The sequence below is a fragment of the Pygocentrus nattereri genome, chromosome 15, assembly GCF_015220715.1.
Source record: "Pygocentrus nattereri isolate fPygNat1 chromosome 15, fPygNat1.pri, whole genome shotgun sequence".
In the NCBI taxonomy this organism is placed as follows: domain Eukaryota; kingdom Metazoa; phylum Chordata; class Actinopteri; order Characiformes; family Serrasalmidae; genus Pygocentrus; species Pygocentrus nattereri.
Window position 1 is genome coordinate 30,418,110 of NC_051225.1, and position 15,015 is coordinate 30,433,124.

Genomic DNA, 15,015 nt, shown 5'->3' on the forward strand with positions numbered 1-15,015 from the left:
TGACCAGTAGGTAATGTTGATAGTGATAAAACAGCTGTAAATCTGAAAAAAATACTTATAATTCAGGTAATGTTTAGCCCCAAACTTTTGCAAAACAATCATAAAACAATGCATTAGTCAGCATATTCATTACCATTGTATGTACTAACTTTCTGTGAGGCAGCTGTTAGAGCCATTGAAGTTTTCAGATGTCTGGTTCCTATCACCACCAGTGTAAACAATTCAGGCTAAGGATCTCTGGAACGAGGCATTTCACATCAAACCACTCTGACTGGCTTTGTTTACATCTTAAGGATTTAATTATACTTTTTGAAAAATCGGTGGAATTTCCCCTTTAACTTCCTTCCAGCCAGTTACCCAGTTAAGGGGATCTGGCTGGTCATACACTGTCCTAAGTGCTTGTCTACTGATTCCAGTCTCTATGTCTCTCCTGTGCACAACATACACACTAGCAGTAAAAACCAAAAAAAACTTGTGTTCTTTAAGTTGCAGTTCTAGTAAATGAGGTGTAATTACAGTGCATCTACAAGTGATCTTATTTTCACATCCTTCATCATTTTCCTTCACATCTAGGCTTTTCCCTTCATCTCTGGCTTTTGTGCGAACGACTTGCTTGCCCTACTTTTTGCTTACAACCAACTCTTGTGGCTCTTTTTTTCCTTCACTGTGTCAAACATCTGTAGACTTGCACAAACACAGACCAAGGGCCAGGGCGAAATGATAAACTGCCCAAATATTCATTTAAATAGTGACCTCATCTGTTATTTGCTTTGCCTTGAACTAATACAAATGCTGCAAAACTCTCATGCAAAAGACCCATACTTGTCCCTGTATTCAGAAGGGCTGATATGGGATGGACTTAGGAATATGCAATTGACATTGATTAATACTATTTGAGTTGCGATGTACCGACTCACTTGGTGAAGGAATTTACTGCAACACATCAGACTGGCTAAATCTTAATGATCAAACTAATCGCGTTACTTTTTATAGTCCAATTCCCCTTTATATATTGCGATGTCTCTTCATTTGTGCGAGTAAAATCTGGAGTTTTCGTACTGACATTTTGCTCAAAGCACAAAGACGAGAGGAAAAGAAGAAAGTAGGTTCTACCGAGATTTGAACTCGGATCGCTGGATTCAAAGTCCAGAGTGCTAACCATTACACCATAGAACCACACCTACCCGCGACCTCGTTATTATGGTATCTGTACACAGAACAGCCAAAACGTCTTCCCAGTATTTCAGATTTATCTTTTATCGCGTCTTTGCTTTTCTATATGCACTTAATGTTTCGTTTAGATTCTGAAGAGGAACAACTGCTACAGGGAGACATGAAGCTGGCCAGAATAATCGAGCTGATAACGTTACAAAACACTCCTCTCCTCACCACCTCTCTTCACCTAGCTAGCTACCAAAGCTGGCTGCTGGTTTTCCAGACTAGAATCATGCTCCTGTAGTTTAACACTATCCTGGTGCATTAGACACTGTAGTAGACTTTATTAACGGTACTGAATTAGAATTTTCGAAAGCGTGAATAAACTCATCAGTGAAAGGCCATCTTTAACACATGACCACATCTTATTTGAGGGCACAGCTGAGCTTACAGCAAAAATGGCTGCCTATGCACAATTATTTCGATAACTGTTCAGTCTGGTATCCGCGGTTATTACAGTGTTCTCGGGAATAATGGCAAATAGGTCTGGCTCTGAATGAATGCTTAGCTGCTTTAAATGTAAATGAAACTACATCAGTTTAAGTTGCAATGTACCTCAAGCTTGACACTCAGTCGGCTTTGTGAAACAGCCAATCAAAACGCTAAAAAATGTACCACGTGATCACGTTCAACGTCATTTCATTCAAATTGACCTTTATTTTGGACAGTTATTTTCTTAAATCATTTTATTTTATATTATTTTCATTTATTTTATGTATGACATAATGATGGCTATTGTTGTTGTTATCAGGTTTTATCTGGGTAATTTGCTTAATGATGACTAGTCATTCTACAGAAACGTCCGTTTTTGTGTCTCTAGCGTTTACAGTTTTAGTACACTTGAAATACACGTTAGGATTACAATGTATATATATATATATATATATATATATATATTTTTTTTTTTTTTTTTTTTAAACAATACTTTTTAACACTTACACCTTTTTGAGACATTAATTTAGCAATATTGGTTTTTAAATCAATTATATAGAATTCCAAGAACCGCAGAAATGCTTGTCCTCACGGTCATGTGTAAAAGCTGAGGCCTTATTTTGAGGTAAAAAAACATGTTTGTCTGCTATTTTTACTGTAATAATCTGCCCATGACGATGTAATATATGATTCAAACAACATAAAGAAAACAGATGCCAAAAGATATTATAAACTATATAATGAAGGTTGTAGTCCCCAGGAGTGGTGTCACTGGTGTTACTGCATAACAAAAAAATCTCTTATTTTGTAATAATCATCACACTGATGACATCACTTGACTTCCATATTTACTGGGGATCTATGAGGTAAAGCATATGGTAAGTCCGCTGTGTCTTCAGTTATCACACATTTTCACATTTAGTTCATGATTTCATACAAAGCTTGCAGTTGAATTCACTGGTGTGATCTACTTTATTCTTAGGTAACTGTGAAAAAATACAAATAGTTTTGTTCGATTCAGTTTCAGACTCAAAACTTGATGGTTCACATCGGGTCGGGTTTGAACAAAATTATGTGGGCTCAGGTGCTGTTTGCGTTGGGTTTGACTGCCCATACGTAGATCTGATTTATGGCCTTATATGCACATACATCATAAAGGGTCAGGCATAAATTCTAAATATATGTACACACACTATATTGCCAAAAGTATTCACTCACCCATCCAAATAATTTAATTCAGGTGTTCCAATCACACCCATGGCCACAGGTATATGAAACCAAGCATATAGGCTTGCAGACTACCTCTACAACATTTGTGAAAGAATGGGTTGCTCTCAGGATCTCAGTGAATTCCAGTGTGGTACCATGATAGGATGCCACCTGTGCAACAAGTCCAGTCGTGAAATTTCCTCACTACTATATATTCCACAGTCAACTGTCAGTGGTATTATAACAAAGTGGAAGCAAATGGAAACGACAGCAACTCAGCCACGACATGGTAGGCCACGTAAAAATGACAGAGAGGGGTCAGCAGATGCTGAGGCACATAGTGCGCAGAGGTTGCCAACATTCTGCAGAGTCAATCATTACAGACCTCCAAACTTCATGTGGCCTTCAAATTAGCTCAAGAACAGTGTAGAGAGCTTCATGGAATGGGTTTCCATGGCCGAGCAGCTGCATCCAAGCCTTACATTACCAAGTGCAATGCAAAGCATCGAATGCAGTGGTGTAAAGCTCCACCACTGGACTCTAGAGCAATGGACATGTGTTCTCTGGAGTGACGAATCATGCTTCTCTATCTGGCAATCTGACAGATGACTCTGGGTTTGGCAGTTGCTAGGAGAACTTTACCATTGGTGTGGGGTTGTTTTTCAGGAGTTGGGCTTGGCCCCTTAGTTCCAGTGATAGGAACTCTTAATGCTTCAGCAGACCAAGAGATTTTGGACAAGCTCATGCTCCCAACATGACTGAGCACCAGTGCACAAAGCAAGGTCCATAAAAACATGGATGAGTGAGTTTGGTGTGGAAGAACTTGACTGGCCTGCACAGAGTCCTGACCTCGACCCTGTAGAACAGATGAATTCGAGTGGAGACTGCGAGCCAGGCCTTCTCGTCCAACATCAGTGTTTGACCTCACAAATGCACTTCTGGAAGAATGGTTAAAAATTCCCATAAACACACTCCTAACCCTTGTGGAAAGCCTTCCAAGAAGAGTTGAAGCTATTATAGAGGCAAAGGGTGGGCCAACATCATATTAAACTCTATGGATTAAGAATGGGATGTCACTCAAGTTCATAAGCATGTGAAGGCAGATGAGCAAATACTTTTGGCAGTATAGTGTCCAAACCTTTTGCATTTTGTATTGTACAATGTTCAAAGTCCAAGCACAATGTTTGTGTTACAAAATAGTATGCAAAAAAAATTAGGTAGGTTTCAAAGCGAGATTGAAATGTTGATTTTATGGTGGGGTTAGGGAAACTTTCTGGCCACACTTTTGACAGCTCTGGTCTAGATGCTTAGAAATGCATTATTGATGGGAAGAGGCCTGACAATGGAAGAATGGTCAAATATTCCCATAAACACACTCTTAACCCTTGTGGAAAGCCTTCCAAGAAGAGTTGAAGCTATTATAGAGGCAAAGGGTGGGGCAACATCATATTAAACTCTATGGATTAAGAATGGGATGTCACTCAAGTTCATATGCATGTGAAGGCAGATGAGCAAATACTTTTGGCAATATAATGTATATGTTATGTAGATATTTGTAAGTATCAAATAGTGGACATACATAGAGAGAAGCACAATAACCACAACAGCTTTCAGTTCCAGTTGTAGACATTTCAATTAACGCTAAGCAACACTATGTATGTGCATAAATGTGTGAGCAGGAGAGAAACTATACTGAGAAAAATACATTTTTCTTTTAATGCCAACTGTTACACCAGCTGTGTTAATATTCATAAAGACCAGGATACCTGCAGAGAACTTGATGTGATCATGTTTTTGAGGACACTGAGGACACAAACCTTTGCAACCTGCCAAAAAATTATAAACATGTTTCATAACATTGATTATTCTGTTCACTCTCATTCAGATTCAGCTAAACGTTAACTTCATGTATCTGCAAAAAAACATTCTAGTAAGTTTTGCAAATATTCTTTGTAATTTTCCAGATGCAGATATGTTTTTATTTATCTTTAGAGAGAATATGTAAAATATGCACAATTATGTTAGATGTTAAGGTAACATTTCAAATGAATTCTTTCACAAACGGTTTATTTAGGAGCATATATTTTGGTTACGCTAACTGACTAAAACTAATTACCCCTCTTGACATTAACTGCATGTGTTGGGCTTTAAGTGTGAATTTATAAACACTCTAAACTTGTTCAATGATGAAAAATGACATATTTTGAACTTAACATAATTTTCAACTGGCACTGTAAATACAACTTGATTAATCAAGAAAAAATTAATTCATAAAATGTATATTCTTGATGAACAGTCTTAGGATGTACTTCACAGTTTAAATGCTAAACTTGTGTCTACAGGTCATTATAAAGCTATGTTCAGCACTCTGAAGGTTCTCCACAAGGGGAGCTATTAGCACTCCAGTCACTTCTGCAAGCATGGCTGAAAGTGAGTAAACCACACCCGCAGGGTCTTATTGTTGTGTTCCCCACGCGCTGCCGTGGGGAGCTTAGGGGTTGTGGCCACGCAAAGTGGCACTCCAGAGGCGCCACACTCCCAATTAAAAAGCACACTGACTGTTGCTGTTGGGGCAATTGTGTTTATTAGTGTAATTGTGTCTGAGGAGGCTGGGATGTGTAGTGTCGTTGGTGGTTAGAAGTGTCTACTCTCCTCCTGTGTCTTGTCCCCCTCGTCACCCCCCTTGGGTAGCACTGGGCTGGGCAAATTTGCTGCCTCTGTTGAAGTACCTGTTCAAACTAAAAGGGCACGGGGCTCCCAAGTGGCCCTATGACCTGGAGATAGTGAGTTTGATTCCAGGTTATGCTACAGCCATCTGTGGCTGGGAGCCCAAAGGAGCACAGTTGGAACCAGACAGCTAACAGTAAAGCTAAATGGGCTTTACTAAAAACTGCAACATGCAAAGTACATTGTGTTCTTGTTTAAGTAGACCTGGCCTAACGAATTGAACATACACCACTGTTAGCATGGTCCTAACACAGCATTAAAGCTCCTGTAGAGATGCTAGTATAAATGAGCAGTACTGCTGTAGTAGTACTATGAAGAGCGCTGTATGAACCACTACTATGTAATTCTATGAGCAGCCATGACAACTTTATTATTCAATTAATTGTCTAAATAATTGGTAGATTACCTGATAACTAATATAATTAATAGTTGCCTTGTCTTCAACAGTAAGAACATTAATAGTTTGTTTTACTGTACTGTCTAGATGAGAGGTGTCCAAACTGTTTGCATTTTGTATTGTACAATGTTCAAAGTCCAAGCACAATGTTTGTGTTACAAAATAGTATGCAAAAAAAATGTAGGTAGGTTTCAAAGCAAGTTTGAAATGTTGATTTTATGGTGGGGTTAGGGAAACTTTCTGGCCACACTTTTGACAGCTCTGGTCTAGATGCTTAGAAACGTATTATTGATGGGAAGAGGCCTGACAATGCATGCCAAACCTCACCCATACAAGATTTTTGAAGGGATATTGAAATCCAGTGGTTTCATTTTGTTTCATATTGTCCCTGCATTTGTTATTCCGAGGCTGGGGGCCTCTGGTGCTCTGAAATATCCAGGAACACAGCAGAGCCATTGGATAAGATCGCTGCAAGAGCTGAAGAACCATGGCGTCCCCTTTCTTCGCAACTGCTATTTGTCTGTAAACGCTAAGCTTAGGTGTTCCACAGCTTAGATGTTCCATTTTGTGCATATTTAACTATTAAACCATGAGATGAATTGAAGTTGTCCGCAGCACGGTAGGCCTGTGTTTATATACTAAATTGCAGTGGTGTTAAAGGAAACACAAAGATCCATTTGTTATAATCCACATCCAATAACCAACAGACTTGGCTATGAGACAGAACAAACAGTACAACTAAAGCTAGCAGTGTGTGGAAGCTGTCTGCATGTGAGATCTGACATACAACAGCAAACTGAAGGATTGACATCATTCGCAAACACTGGCAATGGAAACTTTTGCTGGTTCTCCTTAATACCTGTAGCCTCCACAAACCTCAAAATAGACCCATGACATTTAGAGAGGCGGCGTTACACAGGAAAGAACATCTGTATTGCCGTGGAGACTCTCTGCTGTCCGGCAACAACAGCAAATATGGACGCCATGAATGAACTTTGGGCTACAAGTGAGTTGTGTAGCTTTTTGTGCACTTTTATGAACATTATTAAGATGTTTAAGTGACAAATCACTGCTGTTATAGGGTGAGAAGTATTGGTGCAAATGGAAATGACCAAGTAGGCCCAGGAAAAGCAACTAGCTTCAATTTCAGAGGGGCATTCCAGAAAAAAACAGCATTTGCTAAGTTATTTGTGTAGTTATGTATTATTCTGTAACACATCGTTATATCCTTTAGCCTTGTCAGTTTGACAGAATTCCCAATTTTGTCTTCTTTTTATGTTTTCATCCATCAGTGTTCTCTCACTACAATACCCAGGGCACATTGCACAAATTGCGAATACATCATACAACCATTCAGAATCCAACCCACACACAGCCTTATAGAAATACACTGATGTAGAGGCTAAGACAGATTAACTTCCTTCTGCATTGGTCAGCTAGTGGGAATAAACGTCATTTCAAACAACCTCAAAAATCCTTGTAGTTTTCCAAATGTTCTTCCCATCCTTCAAGATACACCATCAGAAGGAGCTTTTCCAAGTCATTCAATCTAGAAACCTCACTTTTTGGGAGAACTGCGGCACAGCTATATGAGGCGAGCAAGTGTGTTTACAACAGATGTAGCGATGGTTAAAGTTTTCATCTTGGCCCAAGTGCCCCTTTAGGTCAGCTATCCCCTGGACTCTAAGTGACATTCATTTTGAAGAAGGAGGAAGACACTTCAGATAAAGCCAGTCCATTTCAGAGTGACATGGCTAGATTTACTGCAGCCCTCCTTCACACATGGAGCACAAAACCACTGAAACTCACTCCTCTTGAAGCTGCAGTGAAAGTGTACAAAATCCAGACAGCACTGCAGAGGTCATGATCACACTCCACTGGACGACGGTTTGAAACAGAGCTAAGCAACCCTATATGTCAGCGTCACTGCTAGGTGGTTAATAGTCCGTCACTAGAGACGATACAGAGAAGAGAAGAGCAGCTTTGTGGTCCGATGCTTAACAATGATGAAAGGGCTGTCGTACTGTACACCAGCAAGCTAGGGGTTTCTAATAAAGTGGCCAGTGAATGTCGACGCCAAGGTAAGCAGGGTAAGCATGTATATATATGTATATAAAAAACCTTGTATCTCCGTTTTTGAAGTTTTTCCGTTTTTGACATAATTTAAAAATATAAATTAGGGGGCAGTTGTGGGCTGGAGGTTAGGCAACTGGCCCTGTGACCGGAAGGTTGCCGGGTCAATCCCCAGGGCCAACAGCACATGACTGAGGTGTCCTTGAGCAAGACACCTAACCCCCAATTGCTGCCCACCGCTCCAGGCAAGTGTGCTCACTGCCCCCTAGTGTGTGTGTCTATTCACTAGCGTTTATGTGGTGTTTCACTTCATGGATGGGTCTAATGCAGAGGTGGAATTTCCCCGTTTGTGGGATTAATAAGGTATCACTTAACTTAAAATGCCTGTTGCTCTTTACATTGCACATAAATTTCATGATGAATGGGCCCAAACAAAGGACCCAAAATGACTTGGAAAAATTTCTGGTTCCATTGACTTAAATTAAAGGTAAAGAAAGTTTTTTCCTTCTCCTGTAAAGTTACCATTTTGGAGATACGAGGTTTTCTTCCGACAATGGTGACATATGCTAAAATGGAAATATATGCGCATATGTATGACAGATATACTCATAACCTGAGGTTCAAACTCCCTTGTTAAGTTACTTAGTATTTGAAATACATGTGGAAATACATTTCCTTTTTGTATATTTTATGGTCACGTTGTTTTTAAAGGCTTCTTTGTTTATCCTTTATCAATTAAAGTATTTTTGAATCTAAAAGGCTCGTTATTGTTCAGTAAAGTCCATTTTTATCACCGAGCCTTTTAAAAAATCTCTGATTACTGATTTCTTTCTGCAGGGAGATGCTCAGTTTGGTTCCACCAGTCTGATTAGGTCCAGTAGGTCCAGCTCATACAACAGTCCAGCTCCATTGTGGCATGGCAGGTTAGTGGCCACTTGATGGCAGCAGTGTACGGGGTTGAGCATGAGACCAAATGGTACGTCAGAGGGGCCGTTTCTCAAAAAGGTAGACAGTTTACAGAGTTATGCATGAACACCCAACCAACAAAGCTTTACGTTCCAAGAGATAGCAGTATAAATCCCAGCAGAAGACTATGGACTGAGGTCTAGCTGGCATGCTGATAATCTACTTGTCTACTTATTCACCTGGATGAAGTCCTGGATTATCACTCTAAAGTGTATTTATCATTCTTCATGTAGTACTGCAGACTTCGTATTAAATCAAGGCCATGCTTGGGTCTGTGCACCCCATCAGGATGGATCTCCATCGAGGAAGTGCTGAAGGTCCCAGTCGTGCGCCCTCTGCATGCAGTACCAGGAATGAGCAACAGGGGGCAATCAAAGCTAATCCAGCTACCAGGACTGCATTACTGTCTCCATCTACACTCTCTGAGTTGGGGGTGGTGGGTGGGGGGGATCTCAGTAGCAGAGTTAAAAAGGTTTTTTACTGTGAGAAGATAGATGATGGAGTTTTGGTGAGAAGGAACTCAGTCTTTACTGACTGACCTGCTATAATCCACTTAAAGGCTTTATGAACATTCTCACAGTGAAAAGAAGACAGAGGTCAGTGAAGAGGGTCCTGCGGTCCAGACGTCCTCTTAGAGAATGTCACTTTAAATGAAACACAGAGGTTAATATTATCTGTACATAACAGCAGATTCATATCACTGGGGATATGATAGTCCTGTATTGGGACTGCTTGTGTTTTGTGGGTGTGCATGAAAAACTAAGGAAGGAGGGAGAAAGAAAGAAAGAAGGAAGGGTGAAGAAAGAAAGGAGAATGGAAGAAAGGGACCAATAAAGAAAGGAGGAAAGAAGGGGAGGAAGAAAAAAGGAAAGAAGAAAGACAAGAAATGGGGGAAAATAAGAAAGAAAAAGGGACAAAGAAATTAGGAAAATAAAGAAAAAGGAAAAAGATAGAAAGTCAAAAGGAAGGGAGAAGGAACAGAGGAAGAAAGAAAGAAAGAAAGAAAGAAAGAAAGAAAGAAATTGGTGTAAAGAAAGAAAAAAGATGAAAGGAAAGAAGAAAGAATGAAGGAGGGGTACAGGAAGAAAAGAGGGAAGCAAGGAACAGAGGAAGAAAGAAAGAAAAATGGGTGTAAAGAAAGAAAAAAGATGAAAGGAATGAAGAAAGAAAGAATGAAGGAGGGGTAAAGAAAGAAAGGAGGGAAGCAAGCAAGAAAGAAAGAAAGGAAGAAAGAAAGAAAAGAAAAAAAAGAAAGAAGAATCAAAGGAATAAGAAATAAACTAGAAGGGGGAAAAGGGGAGTCAGTGAAGGAAAAGAAAAAGAGAAAGACATTAACGCTGTTAAGTGCTATGTGTTCAGAGCTGGTGAGGCCGTGTTTTATTATTAAATCATTGGGATATTTGTAGTGAATGTGTGCTGTGAGTGATGAGATGGTCTCGCTATGATGGTCAGTAAGGTGGGCTAATGATGGAGAAGTGAAATTCCTGTGTTCCCAGTTGCACATGCCTGTGGGTACAAATGTGTTTGATTGTGTGCGTGTGTGTGTGTGTGTGTGTGTGTGTGTATGTAGCGCTGATGTGGGTCATTACCCCCCCAGCTCCCCTGGGGAGAGCAGAGAGAAGAGGGGGGGGGTGGAGGGATAAGAGAGGGTGGGAGGAAGGGAGGGCTGAAGAAGGGAGGGGGGTATGGTGGGGCGGAGAGGAGGGGGAGGGGGTGGAGGTGGCTCCCAGGGGAGGAGAATCCAATAAATCAGCCCACCGTCTCTACTGTGACATGAGACTGTGTCTGTAAAGGGAGAGAGAGAGAGAGAGAGAGAGGGGGGTGTTTGATGACTGAGACTTTTTTTGCATCTTTTGTTGTGGATTAAATAAAAATTTGTGCACTGATTCTCCTCATGATGTGGTCTGCAGCGGCTGTGATTTGTGTCGTCCACATTTTAACACGTTTCTTTGCTCGGAGACGTGTGAGCTGCACTTCATGGGTCGGTCCAAGATACAGATAGCATTTACACCAGGGAGCCAAATATAGAAATCAATGGCATGAACACCGTCCTCATCTGTGTGATTAAGACAGTTTCACCAAGAAAATCCCCCCTTTAACCAGAGGGAGGAAAAGCACAGCGGCCGTCACTCTTTTCCAGCATCCAAACAATAGAAATCCCATTTACTACTAAACCTTTAGGGGGTGTAATGATATACATTTTCAGGTTTGATATGATGTTCAATTCTGAGCTCGAATGATTTACAAGCAGAGTCGTCAAAATAAATAATACATTTTTTAAGATGATATTGGAACTGAGTGAGATTTCATTTCTTTTGGAATTCTTGTATTCCAAAAGCAGAGGTTTCAAAATCATTTGTTCTCTGAATCATCATGTACTGGATTCATTTTATTCCAATCAGAATTACCAGTGTTTCTTTTGCTTAGTGCTGATGTCAGAACAAAACATTATATCTCCAAAATGGTAACTTTACAAGAGAAGGAAAAACCCTATTGTACTTTTAATGTAAGTCAATTGAACCAGACTTTTTTACAAGTCCTTTTAGACCATTTGTATTGGTCCATTCATCATAAAATTTGCACACAATGTGAAGAGCAACATGCAATTTCAAACTGTGCTGAAAACTGAAAAACAACAAAAATGACGATTTAGTAAGTGCTGAAATGAACAGGCATGTTGACCATCTTTTGGCCTTGGCAATAAATGAGGTCTCACTTTTTAGGCTGAATTCACAACAGCAGTTGAATACCATGAATTATAATTTATGCAGAATTACATAGAGTATGTACTCTTGACTTAGACTGCATGTATTTTGCTTTCAACCACACTGTCACTTCATACTGAATATATAATCATTCCTGATTGGGCACCTCATGGATCTGGCTTGTAATTCACTCGCTCACATTGGGCAGGTTTAGAGCCATTAGCACTCAAATAACTTGTGATGCTTCATATTAGCAGTGCTTCACATCCATGACACTGTGTCCTTGTTCATTTGGCCAGATTGCTTTGGCTCAAATACTAATTTTATTTCAAAATAAAAGCCTGCAAAGGAGTAGTAAATTAATACTGAGCTTATAAAAGATGTACATAATACAATAATAGACAGGATGCACTCAGATGTCCATTTCTGGCCACTGACCCTCAGAAGACACATAGGGGCGAGTCGTTGAGAAAGTTTTACCTCCTGATAGGCTATTCAGAACGTTCATTTTTCAATCTTTCAATATTGTATTGAAATAGTTACGCCTTTATTAAAAACGGACTCAAAATAGGCTGTTATTTATCACGTTTTATAATCACACCATTACCATTACATCAACACACACACACACACACATACACTGCAGCTGACACACCATCAGCATCTGACATGAACCCCTATGCAGTAATACACTCTGCCTTCCTTATGACTCGTTCTAATAAATGCGATCCCAGAAGCTGGAAGGAAAAGACCGGCTCTTGGCATTAAAATTCATAGGAAAAAAAAGGCAATAATCCCCTCCTCCTCCTCCTCCTGTAGCCTCTCCATTTCTGTCTCTTTTTTAACCATATCCCTCCATTCTGCTTCTTCCTCCACGTTCTCTCCCCCTCCGTTTCCTTCTCTTTCCTTTTTTATCCACAGCACCTTGGGCAGGTTGGGATCTCTATAGTGAGAAAATGACTTTTTTTCAATATCAGTCTCTAATTATGGCCCCAGCTGAAGGCATCGTGCCCCGGAATACCAATAAATGTTGGCAGGACATTTTTTTCTTCTCTCTAGCAGGGGACAGTTTAGCTCATATGTTGCAACAGCATAAATGATTAATTGAAAATAGCCAAACATTGCATGCATGCTTCATCAAAAAGAGGGAATTTGGCTGGGCTTCCTCTGGGACTGTTAAGGACAAAACAGTAGAAGCCTCAATGCAAATACTGCAGCTCTTATACCATAAATGAGTTATTAAAGGATATAGAACATGCAGCACATACACCCAAATAATACCTGCTCTGTGGTGCGCCTGTGGTGGACGCCATTGGAGGACAGTGTGAAAGGGGGGCTAACAAGATATACAGAGAAAGTGGCTGTAGAAGTACAAAGTGCTCCTATATGGTCAGTGGAGCAATGAATGTACTGTAGTTTTAAAGCTATGGCTGATCAGTGTGCATTTACATCATACTCGTGCACTTCTGCATTCACAGACCCCCTCAGGAGTGGCAGCGGGAGAGCTAATGTCGAGTTTTTGTGACGATGCCCATCATGAATTCAGAGGAATCTGATCTCAGATCAGGTTTAAAAGATCCTAGTTCCTGTGCTGAACGGAGAGCTCCTGACTCCAGAATTACTGACATCTGAAATGTCTTAATAACACCGCCTGTGAATGTAGGTTAGGAGACAAAACAGCCCGTTGCAACTCAGAAAACAGCCCCGTCGTGCACGACTGGCAAATATGCCAGACGCGAGTTCAAACAATTAAAAAACAGCGCGTCTTTGCGTCACAAAGCAATCAGATTCGATCTGCTGCGCGTGCAGCGAAAGAGTTAAGTGTGTTCTCGGCCGTTGGTGTGCACTTGATTGACGTTTCTGGGGACCGTAGTAGCAACGCGGACCAATCAACTCACCGCGAGGCGCACCCCACGTGGGTGTGCCGAGCTCCGATTGGCTGCCTGCTTTGAATGTTGATTGTGGCTGGGTCAAACCCCACGTGGAGATTTCATTCAATCATTGAACAATTCCACTGCGCCCGGTTTTCTATTGAAATTCTACACGTTCCCGTGTAGAAAATGTGAAAATCCAAACGGGACACAAAACCTACAGAGGCGTTTTTGGAGCGCGGGGTATTGTGTAATTGACCAACATCGAAAAAAGAGTTATCGCAAGAAACAAAAACAAAGGAAAAGCTTTTAAATTTAATAATGGGCAAATCACTTTTTTATGATCTTACGTGGCAGCAATTGATAACTTCTGAAGAAAAAAAAGAACGTTCAACGATAAAAATGTGATTTTAAAATGTACAATTGCTATAGTGAAAAACTGAGCATTTAGATTGGCAGAAACCCCCTCCTCCACACACACACACACACACACACACGCTGCGGGAGGGATTTCTCACAAGAAAAGAACTTGAAATGTCCCATTGAAAAGCAGTGGAGGTTCAGCAAAGGAAGGAGAGGGGGAGAGAGAAGAGAAGGGGAAAGGAGGACTGTGTGAAAGGACTGGGACAGCGGGCGAGACAAAAGAGGCTGCGGCGGCTGCGTTGAGTGTCGTGTCCGCCTCGGGAGCTCGATAACTAGCCTAGCCACCTCTCTGTTTTACCCCCCATTCTTCCTCTTCTTCTTCATTTTTGACTGCAAAACATATCAGAGCGGTGGGGGGAAGCGCTGAGAGCCGAGCGCCTGCTTTTCTCCTCTTTTTCGAAGTTCCGACGTGAAGCAAGAGTCGAAACCGACACTGGGAGCATCTTGGAGCTACATATTGTTGCTCCGCTCTCCTCTTTCTTTCCTGTGGGGTTGGCGATAAACCAGAACAAAGGGAGTCTTGAGGTGGGAATGAGGCGAGCCGAGACTAGCTAGCTTTAGCCTGCCACTGAAACGAGGCCAAATGCACTTCTGAGATCCACAATAGGCTCAAACTCTCTCTTTACTGCAGCAGCAGCCACAGAAAACAGCTACAACAACAACACTGGAAGAAGGAGAAGAGTGCTGAAACACGACGAACCGTCACCCACAAACAATGTTTCCTCAGAATCGACCCCCGGTAAGTTGCTGCACTTTACCACAAAAAGCCTCTTTATTGTAGCTCAGCCTGATCTCCTGAAGCTCTTTGTGGACACCCTTTGTCTGTTTGCTGAGGTATGGACGTTCCCTTGGATTTGGATACTAACGTTAGCTTTGGGGTCAGCGCCTTGGGACCAAAGTCAAACTCAGCCGCACAGTTTGTGCCTAAAACGGGCCCCGGCTTGGTTTTAAAGCTCTGCTTGGCCAAATTCAACAATGACTTTGCGTACAAAGTTCT

At 41.0% G+C, this 15,015-nt stretch overlaps 1 protein-coding gene and 1 non-coding gene across 6 annotated transcripts in view; one reads left to right on the forward strand and one right to left on the reverse strand.

The window, feature by feature from the left end:
* Positions 1–1,104: 1,104 nt before the first annotated feature.
* Positions 1,105–1,176, reverse strand: trnaq-uug. The gene has a single exon. It is a non-coding gene; the product is annotated as a tRNA-Gln (tRNA).
* Positions 1,177–14,061: 12,885 nt separating this feature from the next.
* Positions 14,062–15,015, forward strand: part of tle2a (TLE family member 2, transcriptional corepressor a) — a 52,750-nt gene continuing 51,796 nt past the window's right edge. For 4 of the 5 annotated variants that reach the window (XM_037545517.1, XM_017702269.2, XM_037545519.1 and 1 more), the window contains exon 1: positions 14,062–14,757. In XM_037545517.1, coding sequence (XP_037401414.1) covers positions 14,734–14,757 — 24 coding nt within the window. In that variant the 5' untranslated portion in view covers positions 14,062–14,733. The remainder of the gene's footprint in view (positions 14,758–15,015) is intronic. The other variant, XM_037545518.1, reaches the window with a different exon arrangement.